At 42.5% G+C, this 19852-nt stretch overlaps 4 protein-coding genes across 5 annotated transcripts; 3 read left to right on the forward strand and 1 right to left on the reverse strand.

Moving 5' to 3' along the window:
• The first annotated feature begins 157 nt into the window (after window positions 1–157).
• On the forward strand, window positions 158–2976 carry LOC134029512 (mitochondrial uncoupling protein 2-like). Of its 2 annotated transcripts, none has more exons than XM_062473643.1 (8): window positions 158–259; window positions 410–486; window positions 594–815; window positions 960–1167; window positions 1269–1472; window positions 1563–1664; window positions 1754–1934; window positions 2056–2976. In XM_062473643.1, the coding sequence occupies exons 3-8, from the start codon at window positions 690–692 to the stop codon at window positions 2168–2170; spliced, it is 936 nt and encodes a 311-aa protein (XP_062329627.1). In that variant the 5' UTR covers window positions 158–259; window positions 410–486; window positions 594–689; the 3' UTR covers window positions 2171–2976. The 2 variants fall into 2 exon arrangements, with proteins under 2 accessions (XP_062329627.1, XP_062329628.1); XM_062473644.1 differs by having other exon boundaries at window positions 192–259; window positions 414–486.
• Window positions 2977–4104: 1128 nt separating this feature from the next.
• LOC134028629 (uncharacterized) lies at window positions 4105–5131 on the reverse strand. The gene is made up of 3 exons (XM_062472269.1): window positions 5007–5131; window positions 4771–4853; window positions 4105–4600 (listed from the first exon to the last, which is right to left on the reverse strand). Exons 1-3 carry the CDS (start codon window positions 5050–5052, stop codon window positions 4115–4117), a joined length of 615 nt encoding a protein of 204 aa, XP_062328253.1. The 5' UTR covers window positions 5053–5131; the 3' UTR covers window positions 4105–4114.
• A 988-nt stretch (window positions 5132–6119) lies between these two features.
• On the forward strand, window positions 6120–12396 carry camkk1b (calcium/calmodulin-dependent protein kinase kinase 1, alpha b). Its single transcript, XM_062472782.1, has 18 exons — window positions 6120–6559; window positions 6653–6712; window positions 7043–7375; window positions 7510–7557; window positions 7651–7704; window positions 7867–7918; window positions 8024–8157; window positions 8292–8328; window positions 8447–8468; window positions 8615–8703; window positions 8911–9110; window positions 9305–9358; window positions 9546–9619; window positions 9761–9848; window positions 9981–10109; window positions 10275–10375; window positions 11382–11429; window positions 12219–12396. Exons 3-18 carry the CDS (start codon window positions 7127–7129, stop codon window positions 12301–12303), a joined length of 1464 nt encoding a protein of 487 aa, XP_062328766.1. The 5' UTR covers window positions 6120–6559; window positions 6653–6712; window positions 7043–7126; the 3' UTR covers window positions 12304–12396.
• A 4057-nt stretch (window positions 12397–16453) lies between these two features.
• Window positions 16454–17866, forward strand: LOC134028868 (heat shock protein beta-1-like). The gene is made up of 3 exons (XM_062472747.1): window positions 16454–16879; window positions 16989–17052; window positions 17265–17866. Exons 1-3 carry the CDS (start codon window positions 16510–16512, stop codon window positions 17392–17394), a joined length of 564 nt encoding a protein of 187 aa, XP_062328731.1. The 5' UTR covers window positions 16454–16509; the 3' UTR covers window positions 17395–17866.
• Window positions 17867–19852: the final 1986 nt, after the last annotated feature.

Here is a 19852-nt window from a genome sequence, read left to right on the forward strand (position 1 = left end):
ATATTTTTTTTAAATGACGGTTTATGTAACCATTGTTCCGTTGTCGAGTTATGTTTAGAGCTTCACAAACTGTCGTGCCACACGCACGCGCTGGCGCGTTCTTCTCAGGTCAACGTGTCAAGCAGTATGGGAGGACGGCTATAAAAAGTCAACTGGAAGCAAGCTGGTGTGAAAACAACTCTCACTGAGCAAGAAGCGGTGCACCTGGGAAAAAAACCACCCATCCTGAATGAATTCATTATTCGGATTAAAATCTCAGGTAGTGGATATAGTTGATATATACAAGGATCTGTGGAAGACTTTAAATACACTTGTTTCCATCACTTTTCAAATCATTAGGCTTATAGGCTACTATTTTCTACTTTCATGGTCAAATTTGACATGCTGTTTTGGATTTCTTTATGGCAAGACAGACCAGGACGAAATTACTTTCAAGACAGACACTTCTCATTACCTGAAACTTGAGTTTTACTTCCACCTGTTTGGGTAGGTGTGACTAATCTAGTAGCCTGACAATAGTTTTTTGCCTGTTTATTATAGAATCCATTAATTCTATACAGTACAGTATATAATACTTGTGTCATTATCTTCAGGGACTGACAGAGGGATTCAACCACAAACAGTTTGTCATACGACCAGGAAGACCTTCCATATTTCTGAAAGCATACTGTATTAACAGCAGATCAATCATGGTTGCGGTAAAACCCAAGGACTTAGCTCCTACGGCAACCGTCAAGTTCTTTGGAGCAGGAACAGCTGCCTGTGTAGCAGATCTCATCACATTTCCCTTGGACACAGCCAAAGTCAGGCTTCAGGTGAGAATGTTTAACCATGATGACGCAAACGTTTACACAGTCATTATTTGCTGAAACGTGCTTGATTGAATTGTCTTCATTTAACCACTGAAAAAAACACTAAGGAGAAGTTAACCCTTGCGCTCGTGCTTGTGTTTGCTTTAGATTCAAGGAGAATCAAAGTCCTTGGAGGGAGGGAAGGTGGTGAAGTACAGAGGGGTGTTTGGCACCATCAGCACCATGGTGAAGACCGAGGGGGCGAGGAGCCTGTACAACGGCCTGGTAGCAGGACTGCAGAGACAGATGAGCTTCGCCTCCGTCCGCATCGGCCTCTACGACTCCATGAAGCAGTTCTACACCCGGGGATCAGAAAGTACGGCCACGAATGATCCTAGGTTCAGTTTAGCTCAGTGTGTTGACATTAATGTCAGTAAAAATAGCTTTTGTTTCATGTATTTGTTTGTCGTCTTGCAGATGCAGGTATTGGCATCCGGCTGCTGGCAGGCTGTAGCACAGGGGCCATGGCTGTAGCCTTTGCTCAGCCCACAGATGTGGTAAAGGTGCGCTTTCAGGCTCAAGTCAGACTGCCAGACATGGACTCAGTGAAGAGATACAATGGCACCATGGATGCCTACAGGACTATAGCCAGGGAAGAGGGCATCAGAGGGCTCTGGAAAGGTGAAATATAACTAAGGACTTGCTTTTTGTCATTATAAAAATGTACGTGATTACTATAGAGTATTAACTGTACTGCCATTTCCCTTGTAGGCTGCATGCCAAACATAACCCGCAACGCCATTGTAAACTGTGCAGAGCTGGTGACCTATGACATCATCAAAGAACTCATCCTCAAGCATGACCTAATGACCGGTAAGTTGGAAGATGGAATCAATGCACATTTTAAACTTGATCAAAGTCAATGTTTCTAATGAGTATGTGTTGTTGGTCTTCTTTTACAGATAACCTACCCTGCCATTTCACAGCAGCCTTTGGTGCTGGATTCTTCACCACAGTTGTGGCGTCTCCTGTGGATGTGGTGAAAACTCGGTTCATGAACTCCACAACAGCACAGTACAGCAGTGCTAGTAACTGTGCGTACATCATGCTGACCAAAGAGGGGCCTAAGGCATTCTATAAAGGGTGCGTAATATTAAAATGACAGAATTCAAAATCAGAAGCACTAGCTATCTGATCGTTAGCATTTTATAATTCAGGCACATCAAAATATGAAAAGATTACTCATTTTGTTTATGTACTTTAGGTTTATGCCTTCGTTTCTTCGCCTTGGCTCCTGGAACATTGTGATGTTTGTCTCCTATGAGCAAATCAAGAGAGCAGCCATGAGAGCCCAACAGTCCTGGGAGTCCCCCATATGAGCTCATCCAGGGAAGTGGATGTAGATGTGAAGCCATCTACACGATGGAACACAGTGGAGCAAATATGAGGCTTTGACTGCCTGGGTTGGCAGAGCAGATCCAGTGGAGGAACCAGTTACAGATCACTGCTGTATGGTGTGTTTGCTCCAGCAGGGGTTGTGTCCCCTCTGTATTGTATGGACCAAGGGGGCAATAGTGCTGGCCATTAGAAAAAGCTGTCGATTCCTGTATGTTGATGGGATGAAGAGACTGATTCACGAAATCTACAGTGAAAGTTGATGTCAGGTGGAAAACCTGGACGTCCAGTAGATGTCAGTCAAGATAATGTGCAATTAAGCAAATAATGTAAAATATGTACTGTAGGTAATGGAGTTAACTTATTGCATATGATTGTTTTGTATTTATTTTTATTATAGCCAAACAAGTCAGGGAGTCAGGTGGCTGAGCGGTTAGGAAATCGGGCTAGTAATCTGAAGGTTGGCAGTTCCCCTACTTGCCTCAGGGGAATGTCCCTGTACTTACTGTAAGTCGCTCTGGATAAGAGCGTCTGCTAAATGACTAAATGTAAACAAGTATGAATTATATGAAGTTGTACATTTGCACTCTACCTTTTACAATGTGGATTACTGCTCTTAAGTGATCTGTTGGCTTTGATTACTTGAAAAATGAACCTTTCTACTGTACATAGACACACTTTCTAGAGAATAAAGTATAAATGGAACACTTTTTTCAGAATGTATCTGGATTAAATATTGTATTATTAAAGTGATGTTTCCTAATAATAGAAGGAAAAAACATCTGAATATGACATTGTCATGCAGTTTCTGCTTGGTGTTTATTAGTAGGTGCTTGCTCATGCACAGCTGCTGCCCTACATTTATTCTGACATAACTGAACATGTTAAAGTGTCACTCAATACATATTGCATCACACCAGAGACATAGACACCTCGGAATCCCTACATGGTGGTTTTAGGAAGGGAGCACACTCAAGTACTTGTCCTATTGCAGTTTGCAAAAGCCATGGTAGGCCTTTACTGCACCTGGTGTTATCATATATCTTCTGTATTCACAACTTTGACCTCAGGCACCAATAAGGGAATAGGTCGGTTGAACTCATTGCCCTTCTTTAGTAATTAGGATTATTTGTAGTTCATTAGGCATCCAGATCGAGCTCAGAGTCCTTTTTACCTCACCCAAGAAAGCAGTTATACAGAGATGTAGAGTTCGGTTGACAGGCAGGTAATGATTAGCTGACAGATTAGAAAATTGGCCACTTTGGTGTTCTTCGAACAATAGGGGCTGCTGACATAGATGTAACTTAAGTCCGCTGTCGAACAAAGGTTTTCAAATATGTTGCTTGGCTAATCACCTCCTATAAAGCAGCTAGCCTCTCTCTGAGGTCTAATTAGTGTGGTGAGGTTATCAGGGCCTGTGGCACCCTGACTAACCCAAATGGCGACCGGGTGAATCGGTGAGTTAATACATACTAGAAAGAGAAGAACCAAGACAGCTCAGTAGTCAGTTGTTAAAACGGAGGAAGTTATTCTCTGATTGTGATGATTAACTTCCTCCAGAACAGTGTGTCATAAACAGGTGTTTGGTTAAAAGACGCAAGCATTAGGCAGTCTGAGTCATGGTCCATGGTTACACTTGGCAGGAGTCTCTGTAGACAGCCGATCTGAGATATCAGGTGTAGTGTGAGGAGTTCAAGTTCACCCTGTGACCCACTGCACTTAAACACAGTTGATTCAAGACAGTTCCTCCTGACCTAAGGACACAGAATGAGGCTGCATGGAGCAAGACCACACAAAACCACACAGACCCCCCCCCCCCCCCAAAAAAAAAAAAATAGTGTACAATCATGTCAAAGGAAAAGTATTTTGCAATCTTTGCAACCATGGGATGCTATTGTTCTCAGAGAAAACCGTTCAATCCTTTCTCTCTAGTGTGGTTCCTTCTGCTGATGTCTTGTTGGTAAATTAAGTTGTTCTAGACGGGCAGGTCTCGCTGGCCACCTAGGCGTCTGTTCATGAACTCTAGGGCGTACATGTTGGGATGTTTGGTGAAAATCCAAGGCCCTAGGCTGTAGAAGATGAGCACTGTTTACATAGCCACTCAAAGGGGGTAGAAATGGAGAAGGAAATGGAATGGAGGAGTATGGGTGGTAGAAGTTTGGCAGAATAACAAAAGGCACAAGGCTGTAGTGAACACGGCAGGTGTCAGGCTGGTTATGGGGGTAGTCCAGAGGGAAACTCTCACTATTGTGAGTCTCAGTAGATATCTGGTGTTCCTTTGGTGTAGGTTCCAGGATGTCCTGGGTCTTCACTGCCTGAACCAGTCGGATGTGATACAGACATCTGGAGTTCTGAAAGCGCCCTAAGAACTTCTCCACGGACATTCTCCCCTCCACAAATTTCTGAAAGAGAACCTGTTGGTTGAAAATGACATTCATGATCTTTTAGACTATTAACATAATAATAAAAATAAAGCATTTTGAATTATAGCGGATTACTGCTACTATAAACGTAAATTCTGTATTTCCTATATACCGGTATATATATATATATTTTTTTTTTACCTCGTTTACCTGTTTCTTACCTCGCTATGTTCTTCGTTCTGCTCTATCTTTTTAAGGAGCAGCCTGTGAGCCATCTTGAACATATGACCTTCTAACAAGGCTGCTATTGACAATAACAGAACAGTAGAGTTCAACATCAAGAGGGTAACAATGGCAATTAGGGTTTTATGGCACACACGTGCCCATAAATGTGTCAAACTGTATGTACAGTAACAGTATATAGAACATGAGCATCTGTGGTTAGTGTCACTCTTACAAAGTTGGTCTTGTTTGGCTTGAACGCTGATAATCAGTTTTTCCATCTCCTGATGCTTGTTGACTAATTTAAGTTTTCCCTTTCTGAGTGTTGGCTGATGAGATAGATTAATTTCTGCCAGTCTACAGTTTGACACCAATATGTCTTCTTTTGTCGACTGAAGTCCCTGAAACTGGACAATAATTACTTTGACATTATACTTTAAGCAGTTTAAGTAACAACCAAGAAACCACAAATGGTGATATAAGACTTAGAAAACATAGCCTACCTTCTTACTTAAGCGAATTATACGGCCCATTTTCTGATCATCATTCAGAAGTTGCCGCAATTCAGAAGTCCTCAAACGACTGAAATTGCCGGACATCAATTTTGCATCCCTATTTAAATGCATTATAAGCAGGAACTTAATACCTTGCATTCACCCTACATCCGTAAGTCACGTCCAACTTTTGCACCTCAAGCAGTACCTGTACTGGGATACCTGTTTGCCGTCAACGTCACGGAGGTTTGTTACACTCATGTTGGCTAGGGTTTTTTTTATAGCCTGTTTCGCTTTCTCGACGTTAGGTGGAGCTCGCCTCTCTTCATGAATTGTGAAAGCGCAGATAAAAGCCTACACAAGCGACAAAATATAACTTAAAGTAGGTACTTGCAAAGAATTCTACAAACCTACTTATGCTACATCAAATCCTATTGAAGTTGTCAATTAGTCGAATTGTGTAGAAAAATATATATACCAAAATGTAGGCTATTTAATACATCGAAATTTGGTTTAATTAACCTCCTACTTATTGCGCTAGAGCTACAGCTAATCGTTTCCGCGAATCGAAGGAATTGAATTAGTTGATGTGATATGTTACTATAAAACAGCTATAGGCAACATTTGTACCATATAGCCTACTGTGTACAAGTTTAATAGGCTATGAAATGACCAAAAAAAATAAACGTTTAGGCTATAAGTTATTTAATATAACAGGTGTCAACGCTGTACCATATCTATTCTGTAAAATGTATGTTGTTTAAAACTATTGGTTTTATTAGAAAATACGTTTGTTTCTCTATCAGTGTTGTTATGTTGTGTGTTGCTGTGTTGCTATTATTTTATGTAAGACTTGAGCCGCTTTAAACCGAGGAGAAGGTCCTGACAGACATAACCCCGTTTAGACTGGGACATTCCATGAACTTCAACTCCTTGCCTCTCCTCCAGAGGTCTCTCCCAGCTAAATGTATTGACTGACCTGAACACTTATCCTGTGCTCATGCTCCTGGTCATGACTTCTAACGTCCAATCAATCGCTATTATCCCCTGGGCTTGGGAGGAGTCTGTTGGTGTACTGTACTGTACTGTAAACATTGATTGCCTCTCTTAGAATGAGCATCAGACGGCTAAATGTGGACTGAGTTAATCCCTAAGGCTTGGGTGATCTTGTAGTTCCTGGCTCATGAGAGAAAGTCGTGTTCTGAGACACAAAGGATTTTTCCCACCTAATGATCAGCAGGAGAGCATGCAGCATAACTGCACCAGTCACCTGAAGGAAGTCCTAAAGCTATGTGTAAGTAAAAACAAATGTACACCACTGTGTATCAATCGTTTTTTTATACGTTATTAGTTGGATATTCTACAATGCATCTTTGTTTGTGGCTAGGTTGCAGTGATGTCAGAAGGGATTTGCAGAAAGCAGTGTTGACGTGACAGAGATCTACAGGTATGATAGGAGCTCATGTCCCAGTCATTGTCACATCATGAACGGCATTTTGATATCTAAATGTTTATTTTCAAAGAAGTCAAATAGTATTGTGTTTTCAGTTGTTTTGGCATCGCACATAGTCAGCCTATCAGCCCACTAAATAAGATGTTCAAATTCTCGCTTCTTTCCCTGTTACATAAGAGGCTATTTAAATCCATGGTCTAAACACTAGTCTTATTAGCTAAACCTGATCTTACTGTATGCAGAATACTCCCACAGGTACATTTAAAGTGTGCTGTTTTTGATTCAGTAGTTAAAATGTTTTCCTCCTTCTTTCTATCCTTACAGAATGATAGTGTACCTTTTGATGCTGTCTGCACCCTTCCTTCAGTGACATCCCTCTGCTGTTGCTTACATTGATCTGGGACAACAATGAGTGCTGACAGTGACCCTGAGCTGGATGCTGTCGACCATGCCGAGCTGGCTGACATGGTTGCGGCCATCAATGTGACACCCAGCCAGTTGACCACGCATAACGGCTTCAGGTCCAACCCAGGCAGGACCCCCCCTCAGCGACTCCGCCTCTCAGACAGGAAGCTGTCATTGCAGGAGCGGGGGACCAGCCGCGTGGCACGCCAGCCCACCATCGAGTCCAAGCGTGTGTCCATCTCTGATTCAGAGGTCAAAGTCTAGATAGCATGCCCTCATATGTGTGTCTGATTCACACATATCTGGTGGAAACACATGTTGTTTTCATGAAAAGACACAGTGTATCTTTGAGTTTAATTCATTTTAACAACCTTCTTTTTTCCTAGGATTGTATCCAACTCAACCAGTATAAGCTGCAGGACGAGATTGGAAAGGTAAAATATTTGTTTTAAGTTCATCAAAGAGAATTTGTTATACTTTGTGTTGTGTCTAAGACTGTCCTTTGTAATGACTTCGTTACATTACAGGGATCTTATGGGGTGGTGAAACTAGCTTACAATGAGCATGATGAGCAGTACTACGTAAGCTGCTTTCCATCTGTCTGTTAGATCAGAAACGCATTGAAGCATCTTTATTATCTGGCTCATTCTCAATATATCTGACTGTTTCACAACTACTGGTTTTCTCCCAGTAGTTCATGTTTTGTTTAATCTTTTCTGAGTCTCTTTTGTCTTGTTCTTTAGGCGATGAAAGTAGTGTCTAAAAAGAAACTGATGAAGCAGTGCGGATTTCCTCGTAGGTGACGCTGATCTCTTGTACTGTCTCATGTTGTCTATTCTTTATCATGGAATCTCACACACTTGTGTGTGTGTGTGTGTGTGTGTGTGTGATGTCCCCTAGGCCGTCCTCCACCTCGGGGACCCAACCAGGAGCTAGGACAGTCACCGATACCGCTGGGACCTCTGGACAGAGTCTACCAGGAGATTGCTATTCTGAAGAAACTGGACCACCTTAATGTTGTCAAACTGGTAGAGGTATGTCTTTACTTTATATAATCATTTAAACTAATACGGCAGTACTGGATGAAATATTGTTTTAGCATGGTGATTTGATTTGGTTCAGCAATTGAATGTGATGTTGAAAACTGACTTGGACTGTTTTACTATAGGTGCTTGATGATCCTTTAGAAGACAAGCTCCATATGGGTAAGTCATCACTTTCATGTTTCATATACTGTAGTGTTGATATGATGCTGCTGAATAAGGTTTACGCTGAATCACTGCACTATCTCTGATCATCCTTATCTATGTGTTGCCTGTCTAGCCTTCGAGCTGATGCCAAAAGGGTAAATTTGTATTTGTTAATTAGAAGAAACAATACTGTTTTTGTGTATAACTGTTGGCTATTTGCTCTTAGGTTAAGTATTTCTTTGAGAATTGTGTTAGTATGGGACCTTTAGCCATTTTCCTCCCTGTTTGCTGTGTATCTCAGGCCAGTCATGGAGGTGCCTACAGACACTGTGTTTACAGAGGAACAGGCTCGCTTCTATTTCAGAGACATCATCCTGGGCATTGAATACTGTGAGTCTTATCGAAATGTTATTATCTACTCAAGTATACCCTCCACACACTAGCCCCCTTCCTCATCTCTGTCTTCATGCTCTTCTCATTTCTGCTCCTCCTCTCCCTGATCCTCCCCTTCCTGATCCTTCTGTCCCCGGTCCTCTCCTCCATGCTCCTCCTCTTCCTTCACCTCCTCTCCCTGCTCCTCCATGCTCTTCTCCTCAGTGCACTACCAGAAGATTATCCACAGAGATATTAAGCCCTCAAACTTGCTTCTGGGAGATGACGGGCACGTGAAGATAGCAGACTTTGGTGTGAGTAACGAGTTTGAGGGGAATGATGCCCTGCTGTCCAGCACTGCAGGGACCCCAGCGTTCATGGCCCCTGAGATGATGTCAGAGAGCGAGCAGAGCTTTACCGGCAAGGTGAGACATTGGCCTTCCTGTTTACATTTGGATGAGAAAGTATATGATGATTATTCTTATAGACTTTTTATGTTTTCATCTTATTTGATCTTATACCCAATCTGGTTCTTATGCTTCTGTATTAAAACTGAGTGTCAAAAACAAATTTCAGTGAATGATTTCTGCCTAACAAAACGAATACTTGTGCTTACCAGGCTTTAGATGTGTGGGCGATGGGAATTACGCTGTACTGCTTTGTCTTTGGCAAGGTCAGCACTCTTATGACCATCTGTGTTTTACAGAAAAATACACCAAACTCTGTACCTCTATTGGTTTCTCATTTGAATTAGTACACTTAGTTGATTAATACAGCTACGGTGTTAAACTATATTTACAGCTGCTATGCCTGTACAGGTTTGTATTCATAGATTTTTTTTCTTGGTCAAAATTTGCCAGGTCCCTTTCTTTGAGGATTACATCCTTGCTCTGCACGCCAAAATCAAGAATGCTCCTGTAGAGTTCCCAGAGACGTAAGCACCACTCAGGAAAACATCATCATATCAGCTGTCGCTGTTCACTTAACCTCAATTACCTTTGTCAGTGAATTGTAGTTTAATGTATAGAGGCTTAGCTCTGGTTGTCGTTATTAATATAAATGAATGGTGTCTAAGGCCTGTGTCAACTGAGGACCTCAAGGAGCTGATCTCCAGGATGCTCGATAAAAACGCAGAAACAAGGGTCAGCATCCCTGAAATCAAGGTGAGAGAAGGACAGACACCTAGATGGACTGTTATGTGCTACCAATGATCCAGAAATGAGTGTTGTTAGTGAGGTTGTGTTTAGGTTTCCAAGGTAGTCTGAGTTGTGTGGTGTGTATTGTGTCTCTGGCAGCTCCACAGGTGGGTGACGGAGAACGGTACTTCCCCCCTACCTCTGGAGGAGGAGCACTGCACTGTGATCGAGGTCACAGAGGAGGAGATCAAGAACTCTGTCAAACTCATCCCTAGTCTGTCTGCAGTGGTGAGCCAGCTGATAGCTTTACCAAGTGCAATACGAGCTCTGTGTTTGAGCTAGCTAAAGTTAGGTTTGTCTGCCGGGTCTGTCGGCCAGGTTTGTCGGCCTGTTATTTGAAGGTCTCGAGTCACTACAAGCCTTTACCACCTTCCCCCCCTTTTCCCACTGCAGATCCTTGTCAAGTCCATGCTTAGGAAGCGTTCCTTCGGAAACCCCTTCGAGGGGAGTAGGAGGGCGGTCAGGTCCATGTCTGCTCCTGGAGGCCTCATTACGTAAGCACTTTTCAAATCCTCTACAGGGAAACATATTCAGCTGCCAACATCAGGATTAGGTCTTAGACAAAACAAAATAATCTAAACTCACATACAGACATAGAGTCAGTCACAAACAAGTGTTTGTGTGTATATGATATCCGTGTTTGAGTATGAGGGAGGATACTGTCTATTATGTTTCATTCACCTGTTTTTTTCCATTACTGGTAAAGTACAGTAAATGTTTTAGTTAATGTTTGTTTGGCACAAACAGACAGTAAGTGCCCTTAAGATACCCAGAAAGATCTTTAACTTCAACGGAAGTGTTTAGCTCTGCTGGATAATGGCCCAGCGGAAGCTTTTCGGTCAGGGCTAATGTGGGGCCTTGAAGCTCTCCAGTACGTAATCAGAGCTGCTGAAAGTGGCATTTCATCCTTGTGGATCTGTGGGAGGTCTCTGACACAGCTAATTACTGCATATGAGGCCTGTTTTGTTCCAATCCACCCAAAGGCCTACTGTTGATCTGTTAGCATCCGTCAACCAGTATCTGTTGTGGATTCTGCTTAACCATTAGCCTGCTATCCTTGATCCCAATGGCATGCATAGAGATTCCCCCCTCAATAGCCATCTCTCTTAGTAATGTACACATACTATTTACTGGATATTAACCATGATCAGCCAAGGGGTACAGCTAGAGAACTGTGGGGAAAGTCTTCTATAAGTAAACACAAACCAACCTCTTTAGCACAGTTTGCAGTGGTCTGGGTATATAGGATGTAGAGACAAGCCCAATTATAATCTACACCATTACAATGTGGCGCAGGTGTCCTGTTATCCTCCTCCACACACAGCTGGCTGAATCACACGCTTAACTGCAAGGCAGTCAGTAACACCATGGCAATCAACAACCTTTTCATGTCTTCACAGAGCAAAGCACTAAATAATGCTTACAGAGTCTTCATTAGTCATCCTGTCCATTTAACACGAATTCATTACTGGTTTGTTGAACTTCTCTCTCATTGTTTAGGGACACTTGGATGTTGAGATCCTCTGCCAATGTTCATCCATCACTGCGGTAGGTGCATCATTTACATTTACATTTAGTCATTTAGCAGACGCTCTTATCCAGAGCGACTTACAGTAAGTACAGGGACATTCCTCCGAGGCAAGTAGGGTGAAGTGCCTTGCCCAAGGACACAACGTCATTTGGCACAGCCGGTAATTGAACCAGTGACCTTCTGATTACTAGCCCGATTCTCTAACCGCTCAGCCACCTGACTCCCTGACTCCCGCATCAACAGTTGCGAGGAAGCGTCCACACTCTGCCTTGTTACTCTCAACTGTTCAGAATCAGAATCAGAATGGGATTTATTCGCCATGTAAGTTTGCACAGACAAGGAATTTGCTTTGGCAGGAAGGTGCATACAATAAACATATAGGGACCTAAAATTTAAATATGTGGACTACCCCTAAGGGTACATAAACTAGCAGTACTAAGTGGGATTAGAATTAAATTAAATATACAATAAAATAAAATATAAGTTGCCGTAAATTACAATATAAAAAAAAATACATAAATAAATATATAAAAATACAAAAACACAAATATTACAAAAAATACAAATGTACAAGATACAATTTTGTAATGCAGTGCAAAAAGCTGTGTGTTTTAAGCAGGAGTCATTCAGGGAGTCATTTTATCAATGCTCCCTTTTCCTGTTTTTATTCTGATGTGAAATAATACGCAGCGGTCTCGAAAGAAGGATGGCGTTTAGCACAATGTTAACTATTAACCCCACCCCCTCCTTGTCCACACTGTCACATAACTTACGTAACCTACATATCCTTACATAACCTAATGGAGCTTTGTAACCTACAGCAAGGAGGAAAGCAGAGATGGAGAGCTGGAGGACTTGTATGAAGATGATGCGTTCACTGAAACTCTGTAGTTGACCTGTTACACAAACAAGAAAAACAAGCATGTTAAGATTTTCAGACCTATTTGTGTAAAATACTTGCTCAGTCAATAACAGTGTGGATGCTGTGATCCCAATTCCTGTTATTTTTGTGATGTTTTAATTGAGCAAATGAAGGAGTTTTACAGTCACAAATTGTATGTTAGCTTTTTCAATGAGATTTATTTTGTCTGTTTGTGATTTTACTGCACATTTGGTCGTGAATATTTCTGTGAATTATATTTGTGTGTTCAAATGTATCTGTTAAAATGTAAATATGTACCATTGTCAAGAACATATTTTTGCATGCTTTCATAACGTAACTACTGAAAATAATAAACCAAAGCTATAATTCTTGTTGTCAAATATTTAGTTTTTTATCTGTACACATTTCAAAACAATATAGTTGGAGTGTCTCTGTTGTCGATGTATAGAACACTAGATGGCAGCAGTGTGCCAGTAAGTGATGAAATCTGCACATAAATCTATTTGTCCATTTTGCATCTCTATATTCGAGTCTGATGCCCTGTATTTCTGCAGCAAAATTGGGCGTATGCCTCTAAAGTTCCCTTGCCCACTTCCTCTTTGTGTAATTGTGTGTGTATTTGTGTTTGTTGGACCTACAGAAAACAACACTCTTCAGTTCAAACTTTAACCTACAAACACTGTATGGCAAAAATCTGCTATCAATTTTGGGGGGGACAATTATATTACATTTTCCCAAGAGCAATTCCTGAGGGGGACACCAAAATTACTGCTGTAACACATAGCCTACATTGTAATATGTTAAATGTATATTATTAATATTATTGACATTTCCTTATGTTTACAGCGATTTATTGAGGGGGGGGCAAATCCTATTTTTCCCAGGATGGGGGGGGGGTCGTGTCCCCCCTGTCCCCCTGGGATTTTGACCTATGACTGTATACTGTGCTAACCTAAAGGTTTCTTGTCCGTTCTTACAACAGTAAACCGTTCCAGTGTCTTCCTTTTGTAGATGGTGTAACTATCCATACAGTCATACACAATCCATACACACCATCTTGAGATGAGTGGCGTGCTCACATGAAGTATGTGTCTTTCCATCACACTTTCCTCTCCAGAGGACATATAGGTTTGTACTATATAATCCTGTCTGAGCACAGTGGACCCACTATCTGAAGGGCCTGTCATATGTGGAGTCAGGTGGCTGAGCGGTTAGGGAATCGGGCTAGTAATCTGAAGGTTGCCGGTTCGATTCCCGGCCGTGTCAAATGACGTTGTGTCCTTGGGCAAGGCACTTCACCCTACTTGCCTTGGGGGGAATGTCCCTGTACTTAGTGTAAGTCGCTCTGGATAAGAGCGTCTGCTAAATGACTAAATGTAAATGTGCAGTGATTTGGACAGCCATGCAGTTCCCCTATCCTATAGAAACACCTCAGGGGTTAAGTTGTACAGTAAGTTGAGGGTGTTCATGAAACGATCTTCGCAAATGTTTAATGTTAAAATACAGGCTGTTTAAAGGCTGAGTTTATGTGCAGTACAACATGCAAACCTTTTGTAAACACAATCACAGACACTATCATCCCCCTCTGTCTAAACATTCTACACCACAGCTGCTAACGCACACGGAACACAAGAAACGTTACCATCGACGACAGGTTAACCCCTTTTAGATATACATATTTAGAACATAGGATGACAAGTACAGTAGGCTACATATTGAAAACAGGACATTTATCAATCTTGTTACATTACTCATTTAATTAGTTGGCATTTTTGCAGTCAGTTCCACTCCTTCGTATCTACTCAGAGGAGGCCATCCTGAAAACCACAGAGGAATGTTTCTAAGCAGAGGTAACTGTGGAAACAGTTGCCATGCAACAGGACAATTGTTCTACCAGTTGCTAATATGGTGTAAAAATGGACTACAGGCTGTATTGTACTTCATATATAAAATATGTTTACCTTACGATCAGGTGTCCTTGTTGTTTTTGCTCACATACGGTACCTTGATGTGTAGCCCCAACTTGCAGACCCACATCCCAAGCCAAACCTGGTTTGTCTTGTCTTAGTGAACCATGTCCTGTGTGTGAGTACCCCGAGTCTCTTAGCTATAGCACCGTTAAACCCTCCACGGTTGTGGACCTTGGAACACCAATATGGCTTAGGTTTTTGACACAGCATTTCTCAAATCCAACGCAGTCTGCACACTGTCAGTCATGACTTGTCATAATACAGAAATGGAAAGATGCATTGTTGAATGCATAAAACATGTAGGCTTTAGATGAAACATTGTTGGACAGTATCTTCATTTGCATGTTAGTGGCAATCCATACTGTACATGCCACACCTGTATGCTATATCTATCTTGGGCCTTTTAGATCCAATTAAATTTCACTCTTCCTCTTACTCTTCTGCACCAAAAACAAAAACACTATAAAAACGGAACAAAGCCATGCAAAGAAAAAAGGTTGGAATTAAAAGCATCATTATTTTCATGGTTAAACAAACATAATTACAATTTGCTATCTGAGAGCCAAAAGTTTCCTCTTGTGTTGGCAGGCTTTTACTGTGAGCTTCTGTGTGCATGTTTGTGCTACTCTTTCACCATGGGCTGGATGTATGTGTCGAATGTTCTGTGCCATGTTATTCAAGTTGCAGCTATGTGGGCACTCAGCATATCAGGACAGGGAGATTACTGCTAATGTTCGTAGTCCTGCAACTTGTCATTTTGTCCAGGGTGGGTACAGTCTATCTGCCACATGTCACTGGATTGGATATCCAACTTTAGACATAGGACACTTAAGCCATTATTTTATTATTTCCAAAGTCCCTATGTAATGGATGGTCGTGTGTGCCTAGTTCTGTACATTCTGTACTCTGACATGTGCGTGTGGACAGTTGGGTTGGCAAGGTGCCCTTAAACAGACCACAATAGCATCCATCGGCCTTCATGTCAGAACAGACAGGCCTCGATATATATTTATTTATTTACTCAGTGTCACGTAGCAACTGCTGGCTCTGCCATTTGACACATATGTTTGGAAAATCCTTCATGCTTGCCAGGAGCTTATATGTTTCTTTTTAGGAGTAACTATTCAACCGTATCACTATTACTTTTTTTAAAATCTGACTTTGGAGTGATTACTCTATGTCTCTTTGTTCACAAAGTTCTGCTGGTACTATCACAGGTTCCTTCTACTGCAATGCATGAGATAATTTTGCTTTTGCAATTTATTAATGATGGTAAGAACTGTTTAGATTGGTTGTTCATATACATTCAGTGTCAGTCCCAGGAAGAAGACTGATGCATTAATGTTTCCCCTGCCCAATACTCTAAGATGAGCTATTGTAGCCGGTGTGTATCGGTGAAACTCACTCCTCAGGTATGTAACAGGCCACCCGCATCAACGAATAGCTATCTTTTCATTGGCGTAGTTGGTAGTGGTGGCGCTTGGGAAGTCAGAGGTGGTAAGTTCGAACCCAGTGCGGGACGATTTGCCCGATACCTCTGACGGAGCTTGCAAGACCACGTCTGTTACACTGGTGCCGTGACCCGGATCGCTAGGTTAGCTGATGCTAACCTAGCAGTGTCTGTTACACTATGATCATCTTCCACACTCCACAACCAGTTCCCTATGTTTGGAAAAGCATCCCCACATGTTGCCTGATCCAAGGGTAGACTGCCACTCTACAATTCCCTCCACTTCATCAGTGGAATTCCTTCAAACTGAATAGTTACAGTAAGTAACTTCCAGGCAGGCCTCAGGTCTCATGGAGAAACCAGCTGCTCTGTGATAGGAGCTGTGCATCGTTGATCCAGGCTGTCCCCTCTTCCAGATCTGCTGAGTGCTGATGGACTGCTAGAGTCATATCTCAACAGGCGCTGATACGGATGAAGAGCAGAGCGGGGGGGGGGGGGGACAGATACCTTCACAAGCCTGTTATGTAAAGGAGAAGATTACAATTGTCCAGCAACTGTGGAAGGGTGGGGTTTTCGTTTGAATTCCTTCGCAATGGTGAGAAGGCTTTCCATGAATAGTCAACCCAGAGTCCAACAACTCTAAAAATATATCTAGTTCGGGGGGGGGGGGGGGGGGGGGGTAGGAGGGGGGCAGATGGAGAGGTTTATAAAGCCCATACCCGAGGAGCCTCACTCCACTCTCACCTTGACTTAGTGCGAGACTGAGACCTACCCTTCCACAACCCAGCGGCACGATGACTGAGCGACGCATTCCTTTCACCATGCTGCGGGAGCCCACCTTCGACCCCTTCCGCAACTGGCACCATGGTAGCAGGCTCTTCGACCAGTCCTTCGGCATGCCCACCATCCCAGATGCGTGGGCCCACTGGCCTGGCACCCACTGGCCCGGCTACCTACGTCCTCCTGGCTCCTCCGTGGATGGTGGCTTTGTCTTCCCCTCCCTAATGGGAAACCCCTACGCCCGCATGATGAGCCGGCAGTTGAGCAGTGGTCTGTCTGAGATGAGACAGACCCACGACCAGTGGAGGATCAGCCTAGACGTCAACCAGTTTGCCCCCGAGGAGCTGACAGTCAAGGCCAAGGATGGAATCGTTGAAATCTCTGGTACATGTCTGGTGTTGATGCTCCATCAGATCCTACAGGCACCGCTATCTCTTAACACAAAACTAAAATTCTAACTTCCACTCAAATAATATTTGTCTCTGCTTTTCAGGAAATCACGAAGAGAGACGTGACGAGCATGGATATGTGTCCAGGAACTTCACCAGGAAGTACACGTGAGTACACAGGCAACCAGACCTCACACAACACAGAACAAATAATTCCATGATAATGAAAGTAAACACCGAATCAGCTACTGATGGGAAAAAATGATGACAACAGATAAGACGCATTCCTTTCATGATATTGGGAACTTTGCATGCACTAATCAGCCCAGTGGATATTCTGGAGTCTCTGTGGTCTAACCTCCTGTTTCTTCCGCCTGTAGACTCCCCCCTGGTGTGGACTCTGAGAAGGTGACCTCCTCTCTGTCTCCAGAAGGTGTGCTGACTGTCGAGGCTTCTCTGCCCCTGCCAGCTCTCCAGGGAGACCTCAGCATGTCTGTCAAGAGAAAGTAACTCCTGGAAGTGCCTCTCCAGCATCGGTTGATTTTGCAGACAGCAGTTGTCGAGTGCTATTTGAAATGATCAATACTGTTACTTTAGTGCCTCCTATTTTTTACCTTGAATTGCATTGTTAGTACCATATTCTGGTAGTCCTTGTCAGTAAATGTGCTTCATGTGGCTGTTTCTGAAGTTTAAACTTTACTTGTTTAAACTACTGGTATATCATTGGTAGTTCCAACCTTTTCTCTGGTTCTTGGTTGCTTTTAAGGAAACGCAACAAGAAGGGTTAAAGAAATATTTATCTAGCAGGAATTCTCAGCCACCAATCACAGCTGGGAGAGTCAAGGATACAATACCTCTACAAAACAGTAGATGTTAGCCAGCAGTAAAGATAGGAGAGAGAGCACTGTTGAATAACTGATTGTGTTTGTTCTTGATGCTGCATGATAGTGAGATGTGAGATAATAAAGATGCAATCAGGTTACAGTGTTTGCTTTTCTTAGTCTCCTACTGTATTTAAACGTTGCCATATTAATGAATAGCATTCATTTCAACCATGCATAGCCTTCATTAACACAGAATGTGTTTTGGAAGAAGGAGAGAAGCTAAGACAAGATTATGGAATACTTAACTTAACTATGCATAGTATTTCTTTTTAATGAAGCTTAATCAGCTTATGGGTAATGGGGATGGTGGCATGTGTGATACAAAGCATACATTTGCAGAGTAAATGGCACAGCTTTGTAATACATCTGGGTCAGATTGAGGTGGTAGTGTGCTAAATTTGGCAGAGGTTCTCTTATGCAAGAAATTGTTGATCAGTCACTGAATATACTGTTAGCCTAGTCTCAGTGGTGGGCCTGTCACAGTAATGTCCCTTTCATCCTCAAACTCTTCTCCCAGGCAATACAGAGAACTATATATATATAACTGGCTGTCTGGGCACTGAGCATCTACTGTGCTTCTCTTGCTTCTAAATTACAGAATATTTCTGGAGCATCATCATCATCTTTTAACATTGTAAAAGTGAAAATCAGGTTGAAATGCCATAGAAGCCATAGACTTTCTAATGAAGCCTATAACTTTCAACATGCAGAAAGTGCATGGTGTGCCAGAATATAAGGGAGTCAGGTGGCTGAGCGGTTAGGGAATCGGGCTAGTAATCTGAAGGTTGCCAGTTTGATTCCCGGCCGTGCCAAATGACGTTGTGTCCTTGGGCAAGGCACTTCACCCTACTTGCCTCTGGGAATGTCCCTGTACTTACTGTAAGTCGCTCTGGATAAGAGCGTCTGCTAAATGACTAAATGTAATGTAAATGTAATGTAATATAAAGATCACATCTAAAGTTTCAGCACTGGTCCAGGAGATGGCTCAACACTCCCTCTATAGTCAGTCTTGGCATTTGCAGTGTGTCCATTGTCCAGTAAATCAATAATGCTCCTGGTTATCTGGGACATTACCCATCTGCAATAGATTTTACTTACTATGCAATACATGGATAGTATTCAGTTGCTGCAACCCACTGGTGTTACACAATCATTTTTTTTATTACAGACCTTCATGTCTACATGGAGTTCCAACCCCATCTACTGCTGCCCTCCAGTGTCCACCTACAGACCTGCCATTCTTGCCACCGGGTAGGCTACCTTGTTCACCTTCCAGAGGTTACATGAAGAAGAAAAAACATCGACCCTTCAGCACACTGGTCGCCCAAACTACACAATCCTCATACACAATGTATTTAATGTAAACTCTCATTTCCAAACAGCGAGAGATGCATGTTCCCATGATTTTTGTCAGCGAGGTGAGCCTCCCAGTATGAATCATCTGTGACAACTGCCATTTTAATTGACATTCAGAATTGTAATTGAGCACACCTCTAAAATGTCCCGTTTTAAAAGCCTTTATCTTTACAACGGCAGGTGTTTTTTCGATCTTCGGATACGAAAGCCGTCTGTCTGTCTGCTGTGTATCTAATTTCTCTACCAATGATTATTTTGCACGCATCGATTGGGCCGTTGTTACTGTGTGTCTGTTTATCTTGTCGCTGATGCGGGTCCTAATTAGCCTAATAACTCAATGAAACCATCTCTAAATATGATCGAGCTGTCTAGCGCAGCGCTGATGGGTAGACAGGTTGGTGCTGATTTACAGGTTGGTGCTGAATTCCAATATTTTCTGTGTTGCTCAAGCTTTTATCTTTTTTCGTGAGATGCAATAGGCGTCTAAACGGTGCAGCAAGAAGCTGAGCTAAGAGTTGGATGCTTATTATAGCCTTAGCAACAAGAATTGGATTGGTGACTGCGGAGGGAAAGCCTATCAGCTATTGGCTGTCGAGGAGGACCGTTCCAAGCCCAGAAAATCATCTCATGAAAGCTTCAGTGCAGCAAGCTTCAGCAGCAGGCTGCAGTCGACAGAGTCAGAAGCTGCCTCTTCAGATTATCAATCAGAGTGGTGCCGTTGAAAACAG

Source organism: Osmerus eperlanus, chromosome 11 (assembly GCF_963692335.1).
Source record: "Osmerus eperlanus chromosome 11, fOsmEpe2.1, whole genome shotgun sequence".
Classification (NCBI taxonomy): domain Eukaryota; kingdom Metazoa; phylum Chordata; class Actinopteri; order Osmeriformes; family Osmeridae; genus Osmerus; species Osmerus eperlanus.